The 9375-nt window shown below is 50.3% G+C and overlaps 1 protein-coding gene across 1 annotated transcript in view; it reads right to left on the bottom strand.

The window, feature by feature from the left end:
• Nucleotides 1-1041: 1041 nt before the first annotated feature.
• Nucleotides 1042-9375, bottom strand: part of LDLR (low density lipoprotein receptor) — a 46117-nt gene continuing 37783 nt past the window's right edge. Inside the window, 4 exon segments of the mRNA XM_066273634.1 lie at nucleotides 1042-2645; nucleotides 3348-3505; nucleotides 5543-5617; nucleotides 8182-8283. Of these exon segments, the coding sequence (XP_066129731.1) occupies nucleotides 2610-2645; nucleotides 3348-3505; nucleotides 5543-5617; nucleotides 8182-8283 (371 nt within the window). The 3' untranslated portion in view covers nucleotides 1042-2609.

Genomic DNA, 9375 nt, shown 5'->3' with positions numbered 1-9375 from the left:
TATAGTCTGAAGTCAGGTTCTCCAAACCCAGGATTATTTGGAGATGTGAAATCTTGATTTTTTTTTATTTATTTTTTTTTACAGAGACAGAGTCAGAGAGAGAAATAGACAGACAGACAGGAACAGAGAGAGATGAGAAGTATCAATCATCAGTTTTTCATTGTGACACCTTAGTTCATTGATTGCTTTCTCATATGTGCCTTGACCGTGGGTCTTCAGCAAACCAAGTAACCCCTTCAGCAGACCAAGTAACCCCTTGCTCAAGCCAGAGCAACCTTGGGTCCAAGCTGATGAGCTTTGCTCAAACCAGATGAGCCCGTGCTCAAGCTGGCGACCTTGGGGTCTCGAACCTGTGTCCTCTGTGTCCCAGTCCGACGCTCTATCTACTGCGCCACCACCTGGTCAGGCAAAATCTTGATTTTTTATCTCAGCAATGAATGTAGTCACCTTTTTAGTCTTTGTCTTATCCTTTAAAATGACCTCATGCCAACCACTCTGAGGCCCCGAAACTTTAAAGGAACATACCCTTCAGAAATGTCATGTTCATGTATGTCTCAGCTCCACTCACTGCTCCCCACAGAGCCTCACATGGCCAGTGCTTACTCTTTTGGACTCAGCTCAAATGTCACCTTAGAGAATCCTTCCTGACAGCTATATGTCTGTCCTGTTACCGTCTTTAACATTCTTCTAAAATATAGTAATATTATGTTTCCCCTTCTAAAATGTCATGTCCTTGAGGGCCCAGACTTTTATTGTCTTTTATTCACTGCAGTGCCCCACACACCTAGAACAGGACCTGGCACATAATAGGTGCCCAATAAAAATGTTTATTGGAGATTTAGCAAAACCCCAACTCAAGGCAGCACCCAGCGGGCGTTGCTCCCAGCTGAGCACATCGCTGCCCAGAGCCTGCAGCCCAAGCCCCAGGGAAAGGCTCCCTCTCCACTGCCCCCGCTCCCCCCTCCCCCACTGCGGCCAGCCCATCCACAGAGGGAGGAAGTGAGGCAAGAAGACAAAAGTTCATCACGTTTAGGCAGATAGTTCATTTAAGAAATTTAATCATTCATACTATAAAAACATTCTATACAGTGGTTTAAGGTCAAAACCCATCCCCCCAAAAGCAGCCCATACAGACAACATGGACATGGTCCTCCTGAATAGCACAGGCTGCGAGAGTCACTCGTGCAGAAGACTAGGCATGGTAGACACTCATCCCCACAGGGGTCGCCAAACAAATGCAGCACCCAGGGTTTGCAAAAATAAATAGATCTATTTTTCATATTATATGAGTGATAAATGTTTCAACAAATACACAAAGTGCAAACATAAAATGCCCCACTCATACATACAGGGGTTATTTACAGGCCTCAGAGAAACACCTTTCACAGTTTCCTACACGGTGGGGCACAGTGTTTTGTGGTGCGTAGTACACAGTTGACAGGGGAACCACAGAGGCTCCTCTGACTGTCTCTTCAGTTGTAAATACATGTGTGACAATGTCAGAAAGCGTGCTTGTCTCATAAGTCCCATACAGTGACCGCACCCAGGGGACGTGTTAGGGCTGAAACACCATGCACATTTCAGATGGACACCCACAGTGACAACTGTCCTGTCGGGGAGGCTCAGGGGCAAGTGCATAGAAGTGGGAAAACTAGCCGCATAATCAGGATTGTGTCTTTGAAGTGCTGGGGAAAGGGCCAGAGACAGAATGTCACCCCCTCCCCAACCCCGGGCCCTCTCTGGCCAGAATAGAAAACAGTGCAAAATAGTAACAAATATAGACTTTACAGGCTGTACAAGCCTGACCGGGGAAAGTGCAAGGGCACCTGGGAGGGGGTGGGGTTGGGGCGCAAGGCTGGGTCCAGACAGCCACCCGGGGCTGGAGGACCCACTAGTCAGAGGCTACTTGTCTTCACACACAAGGTACCTGGGTATCTCAGGCACTTAATAAATATTAAGGACAATGGGTGGCTCAGGCTTCCCCTGGGGAACTGTTGAGGTTTTGGTGGATTAATGGGTTCAGCTGGCGACCCCCCGTGTGCTGGATTCAGCCATGTCAACACCAATGCCAGAGTCCCTTTCCTGGCTTAGGGGAAGGGCAGAGAGCTGGCTTAGAAAACACTAATTTTATCCTGACTTGGGGGAAGCAGAGCAAGAGCTTCCTCTGACGTCCATCAAGGTTGCAAGACAGAGGTAAACACGTCTACTCCTGAGACGAGGGGCCAGCGGCTGCCTGGACCCTGTGGGCAGCACCGCTCTCCGGTGTTCAAAGCCACTCGCTTTCTTGTGCTTGGTGTCCCTCTGCCCATCAGTTCCTCGGGGGAGGAGCCAGTCGAGGAGGAGAGGTGAAGAAAAAGATTCCATGTGGACTGTCACCTGCCTCCCAGACGAATAAATATATAAAACAGAGCTCTGGCAGACAGGCCCGCTGTCAGCGTCCAGGCACAGCTGCCAGCGGTGCTTTTGGCCGCTTCTTCCTCTGAACGGAACAGGAGGGTGTCAAGGTCAGAAGAAGGGTTTGGGGAAGTTCAAGGGTTTGGGGAGAAAGTGTTCTTCCTGCCCTTGACCAGCAGCAGGTTCTGGCAGGGAACAGGACTCGAGGCAGCGGCTCATGCCATGTCATCCTCCATCCTGACCATTTGTCTCTGTCAACGAAATGATAAACGACGGAAATAATCAGTCCGACATCCAGTAAACATGGCCCAAGGCCACCTGCTTCTCATTACTGGCCTGGACCAGCACCATCACTTCCTCCGGGTCTCCTGGCTACTGACCTCCGCCCGGCTGTTTTCCCCACAGCCTCCAGGGGAAGCATTTGAGCTCCTGGTCAGATTTTGCCCTGGCCCTTCCCCAGTCTGTATTCTCACAGCAGCCACCAGGGGGTGCTTGTGGGCACCTGATTCAGGGAACATCCTCCTCTTTCCAGAGCCCTCCACTGGTCCCACCTCATGCTGAGCAAAGCCCAAGATCTCCCCATGGCCCACAAGGTCCTGCACCATCTGACAAGGCCCCCTCTGCCATCGTCTCCTCCCTCTTGCCCCCTCTCTGCTCTGGCCACAGTGTCCATGTAGACACCGTGCTCAACATACCATGCACAATCCAGCCTCAAGGCCTTTGTACAGGCTGTGCCCTCTACACACCACACGCTTTCTGTTGGCAGCCCAAACCTCAACATCTAAAATTGCCTCCCCTCTCTCCCAGCCCCCAGTGACTTTCCTCTGTTCTGTTGCCATGACTTATGGTCTCTCCATATCCCCCTGCCCGTTCACCAACCATGAGGATGGTTTTGGAGGATCTGAGGCCCTCACAGGGAAGCTGGGGCCCGCCCAGCTGGGTGAGGCACTCACAGAGGGGTAGGTGTAGCCATCCTGGCTGTGGCAGATGTGGACCTCATCTTCCGTGGTCTTCTGGTACACGGGGTTGTCAAAGTTGATGCTGTTGATGCTCTTCAGTCGCCAGTTCTTCCAGAGGAGGAACGCCCCGAAACACAGCAGGGTAAGCAGCACTGTGAATGGCAGCCCAGCATCACTCGCTGCACCCTGCCTGGGGCCCCAAGTGGCGAGTGGTGCCGCTTTCAAGCTCCCAACCTTTTTATTTCTTCATGGCTTTGTTCTGATTTAAAGAAATACCTGTCGGCCCTGGCTGGTTGGCTCAGCGGTAGACCGTCAGCCTAGCATGTGTAAGTCCTGGGTTTGATTCCTGGCCAGGAGAAGTGCCCATCTACTTCTCCACCCCTCCTCCTCTCCTTCCTCTCTGTCTCTCTCTTCCCCTCCCGCAGTCAAGGCTCCACTGGAGCAAAGTTGGCCCAGGCATTGAGGATGGCTCCATGGCTTCCGCCTCAGGTGCTAGAATGGCTCTGGTCGCAGCAGAGCAATGCCCCAGATGGGCAGAGCATCGCCCCCTGGTGGGCATGCCAGGTGGATCCCGGTTGGGTGCTTGTGGAAGTCTATCTGTCTGCCACCCCCTACCCCTGGCTTCTCACTTTTGAAAAATACAAAAAAAAAATAAAAATAAAAATAAAAACCTGTCCATTGTAAACAAATCTATCCATAAGCACTACCAATTTCTCACTTGAAGACCACTGCGACTGCCTCTCCCTGAAATGCTCAGCTGCTGTGGACTCTCCTCAGTTTCTTCTGGGATTACCCACACACAGGGCACAGCCAGGGGCTTACCCAGCCTGGGTTTGTAAAGCAGTCTGGCCAGTGCCCAGATGGTGAGACAGACTTAAGTTCTGCTGGGAAGATAAAGGGCAGATACCACCCTGGGTGGCCACCAGGGAGGTGAGGGGCACATTTGCCATGTCAGTCAACCCATAATCTGATGACTATGGGGCATGAAAATGCAGGTATCTGTGGGCTGGGTAGGTGTTGAAGGGATACCTCAAAAGAATTTCCTTCCCGGCCAGGGCACACAGGAGAAGGGCCCATCTGCTTCTCCACCCCTCCCCCTCTCCTTCCTCTCTGTATCTCTCTCTCCCCTCCCACAGCCAAGGCTCCACTGGAGCAAAGTTTGCCCGGGTGCTGAGGATGGCTCTGTGGCCTCTGCGTCAGGCGCTAGAATGGCCCAGGTTGCAACAGAGCAATGCCCCAGATGAGCAGAGCATCACCCCCTGGTGGGCATGCCGGGTGGATCCCAGTGGGGCACATGCGGGAGTCTGTCTCTCTGCCTTCCCACTTCTCATTTTAGAAAAAAAAAAAAGGATTTTGCCCTGGCCAGTTGGCTCAGTGGTAGAGCGTTGGCCTAGTGTGCAGGAGTCCCGGGTTCGATTCCCGGCCAGGGCACACAGGAGAAGCGCCCATCTGCTTCTCCACCCCTCCCCCTCTCCTTCCTCTCTGTCTCTCTCTTCCCCTCCCGCAGCCAAGGCTCCATTGGAGCAAAGTTGGCCCGGGCACCAAGGATGGCTCTGTGGCCTCTGCCTCAGGCGCTAGAATGGCTCTGGTTGCAACAGAGCAACGCCCCAGATGGGCAGAGCATTGCCCCCTGGTGGGCATGCCAGGTGGATCCTATTCGGGCGCATGCAGGAGTCTGTCTGCCTCCTCGTTTCCAACTTCAGAAAAATACAAACAAAAAAAAATTAAAAAAAGAAAAAAAAAAGGATTTCCTCAGAAAAGGGAAAATGGCTATAATGCTAACCGAGCTATGATTGACAGGTTGAGGAAGGGAAAATGGAGCTCTCCAAACTTGCCCCTGCAAGAGAACCACTTGCCTCACCTCCCCCAGGTTTCAGGGAGGCCTTCACAGCAGCTCCTGTCCCTGCACATCAGGGACCCTGGATCCACCTCTCCCTGATACATCAAGCTGTCTCATTTTGCTCACTGTCAGCTCCAGAGGTCAGGGTGTTTATTACTCTCACAGCCATGTCCCTGGTGCCCAGAAGTGGGTTTGGTACACAGTAAACTCTTAACTAGATTTGTTACATGAATAAAGCTAGAAAGGGGAATGCAGTGATAAGACACACGACGGGAACACCCCATTCCTGGAAGAAAAGATGGCTACGCAGGGAGGCGGGGGCCTGGGGGAGGGCCGCAGATAGGCTTACCGATGGGGAGGACAATGTAGAGCGCCCCCACGCTCCTGTGCCTCTCGTCTCTGTTGCTAGGAATGTCGCCTGGGGCTGCATGGGAGAAGGAAGACAGTGAGGTTTAGGTCTGCAATTAGGGCCATGGAAACAAAGCAGGTGTACGGTGATGAAACCCAAAGGAAAACACCTGACACTTCTCCTTGCCCTTAAAATTTCAGAGGCACTGGGAGCATCTTCCAGGTTTGAGAAGCACCACACTGGCTTGCTCAGGGCCATACTTGTTAGCTCTCAGAGTTATGGGCCTCAGTGTCATATTAAAAGGATTCTTGGCCTGACCAGGCGGTGGCGCAGTGGATAAAGTGTTGGACTGGGATGCAGAGGACCCAAGTTTGAGACCCCGAGGTTGCCAGCTTGATCACGAGTTCATCTGGCTTGAGCAAAAAGCTCACCAGCTTGGACCCAAGGTCGCTGGCTTGAGCAAGGGGTTACTTGGTCTGCTGAAGGCCCGCGGTCAAGGCACATATGAGAAAGCAATCAATGAACAACTAAGGTGTCGCAACAAAAAACTGATGATTGATGCTTCTCATTTCTCTCCGTTCCTGTCTGCTTGTCCCTATCTATCCCTCTCTCTGACTCTTTCTCTGTCCCTGTAAAAAAAAAAAAAAAAGGATTCTTTATCTCAGCATTGAGAGGCACTGGGGAAGGGATCATTGGTCTGCGAGGCAAAAGCCTGCAGCAGTCACTGGGGAACTTTTCAACCTGGTTCTGCATTGGATGGTAATGAGCCTTTTCTGGATGGGATTTCAGCAGTTCCTGAGCCTGGGTTGAATCATACCAAACCCCACAGCCGTGTGTCAACTGTCCCCAGCTAATAAAAAATATTTGGTGAAGATTCTTCATTATATAACCACTAGCTATGCATATGCCTGGGCCAGACAACACAGGGGCTCCATGAAGATGAAAATTTCAAGATCTCTAAAGAGATAAATGGGCTGAGGAGACTGAATAAGCCACATCCAGGCCACACAAATGCCGAATGCTGCTGAACTGTGATTACGATAGTGAGCCGTACTCAAATCCACCTATATTTTAATTCTACCAGCTATTAACGTGTGTGTAGAAAGTTTATACATTTGCGCATATTTAAGAAAACTTGTAACAATAATTTAGGGCAGCAGCAGCAAGGTTTTCAAGGCGTTTTTCCCTTAAAAGGGCTCCTTTGCCAAATTCCAGAGCCCTGAATAAGCCTGTCTGTGAAATGGTTTTTCAAGCAGTGCCCCATCCCCCCAACGCCAAGCGAGGTTTCCAGGCATCCTATAACCACAGCAGTTCCTGTTCTATCTCGTTTATGGTTGAACAAAGTCTTCAGCTACTCTGAGGGGGGGAAAATGTCTGAAATTTGCTGATGTGACTTTTTTTTTTCTGGCCAGAAAAGTCCTTGAGCTCCATTTCCGGCTGCTCAGAAACCAGGTGGGGTGCCCTCTGGTGGACAAAGATCTGAATGGTGGGGGGTTTTGTTGGTCAATTCACTGAGAGCCCAGCTCTGACCTCCATGGAGGTCATGACCTGGAGGCCAGGCTAAGGTGAAGAGAATAAGTCACTAGCCTAAGGCACAAAACTTAAAGGGCCGCTCCCAAAATTCAGTAATTCAATAGTATTTTAATGCATTATTTTAAAAAGTCAAAATTAATTCCAACACCCCATCATAAACAAAATAACCAGATTTTTAAGAAGATTGGATCTGACGCTGCACTTGCATGATCCTGTCTTACTAGGTGCCTGGCTCTGATCCAACTTTATTTACGCCTGAAAGGTGGTGGCACAAAGGAAGAAGCATCAACCTGGCGCGCTGAGGTTGCCAGTTTGCAACCCTTGGCTTGACTGGTCAAGACACATACAAGAAGCAACTATGCTTCCTGCTCCTTCTTCCCCCTTTCTTTCTCTCTCTCCTCTCTCTAGAAATCAATAAATTAAAAAATATAGGCCTGACCTGTGGTGGTGCAGTGGATAAAGCCTCGACCTGGAAATGCTGAGGTCGCAGGTCTGAAACCCTGGGCTTGCCTGGTCAAGGCATATATGGGAGTTGATGCTTCCAGCTCCTCCTCCCTTTCTCTCTCTCTCTCCTCTCTCTCCCTCTCTCTCTCCTTTCTAAAATGAATAAATAAAATAAAATTTAAAAAAAAAAAATATATATATATATATATATTTACCAGACCAGGTGGTTGGCTCCACAGGCTATAGTTTGGAGATTTGATCTTTTTTTTATAAAAAGATTAAAATATTATTTGAGTCCCGGGTTTCTTGGTGCCCCATCAGAGGCTGCCCTGAGGAGCGCCTCCCAGTCTCGCCCAAGTCCTGGCCCTGCAGGGCGCACTGACAGCGCAGTGACAGGGCCTTGAGGAGGTGCCACACCCCGGCCCCTGCGTGGGAGGGCTCCGGGCCCCACAGCCACGTGCACTCAGACTCTCCTCCACACAAGTTAGCCCAGGCGATTCTCACTATTACTGGGAGGTGGGTGGGCGCTGTTCGTAGCCTCATTTTATAGGAACGGAAACAGGCTCCAGAGATGCACAGGCCATTTCAGAGAGAATCGGCGAAGGAGCCCATCGAGATGCTCATCGGGATGAGCTGGGGGCCAGGGCGGTCCCTGCCTTTACCTGGCTGGGACTGGGTCCCGATCTCGGTGGTGTTGAGCTCAGCACTGGCCACAGTTGAGTGAACAATGGTGGGTCCCTGGGTGGTCACTGCAGGTTCAGTGTCTGAAAGAAGAAACGATCTTGAGTGCCCTGTGGCCGGAGGAGTGCTCTGACAGCTCTGGGCTCTTCGACCACACGTACTAGTGAGTGCCATCAGCCAGACAGAAATAATTAAAAACAAAAGCAGTAAAAATACAAACCCAGTAATATCTACTTTCAAAAAGAAAGGTTTGTGCCCTGGCCAGATAGCTCAGTTGGTTAGAATGTCGTCCCTATATACTAAGGTTGCAGGTTCAATCCCTGGTCAGGGCACATATAGGAATCAAACAATGAATGCATGAATAAGTGGAACAACAAATCGATTTTTTCTCTCCTTTCCCCTTTCTCTAAAATCAGTAAATAAATACAATTAAAATTTTTTGATTAAAAAATAAAGGGAAGATTTGCAGTGTTATGGGCACACCACTTCCAAATCAAGACTTTCTCTGAAGATGAAAAGAATTGAAAAGGGCAGATTATATTTTAACAATGTGCTTTCAACATACAAACTGAGGAGGAGGAGGGAGTCAGAGCACTCAGAACATAACACCATGTCATGAGGAGTCACCTCATGAATCCACTCACGCCGCCCTGTGCACAGGCCCAGGCAGTGGGACACCACACCTCCGGCCAACAACCAGCCAGAGTCCTGCTCCCAAGGGCGCCCTGAATAAGCAACCTGAGAAGCAGCCGCCCACCCCAGTCACACCTTCACATGAAGGCAGCCGGGCTGCAGCCCGGTCTCAGCCTCAGGAGTGACCTGGAGGTGTACACCCTGCCTGAGGCTACTCTGAAGGTCTTCCTCTTTTACCGTTTCTGGATATAAGGACAAAACAACGAATGTAATGAAGAAGGACAGTACCATGAAAACAAGATGCATGACCCTGACTGCAGAAAGAAGAAAAAAGGAGATGCAGAGGAAGACGGCAGACTTCCCACTGCTGTGATGGGCAAGAAAGAAGAGCCGCTCACACTGCCCCCGGGCTGCTAAGTGCTGAGAGAGCACACAGGAAGGAACGAACCTTACTGTTTTGATATCTAAGGTATTATTACATCATCAGTTTATTTATTTATTTATTTATTTAGAGACAAAGACACAAACAGGAAGGGAGAGAG

This window comes from Saccopteryx bilineata, chromosome 1 (genome assembly GCF_036850765.1).
Source record: "Saccopteryx bilineata isolate mSacBil1 chromosome 1, mSacBil1_pri_phased_curated, whole genome shotgun sequence".
Taxonomy (NCBI): Eukaryota; Metazoa; Chordata; class Mammalia; order Chiroptera; family Emballonuridae; genus Saccopteryx; species Saccopteryx bilineata.
Note: the sequence above shows the minus strand (reverse complement) of the source record. Positions and strands in the feature narration are given on the sequence as shown.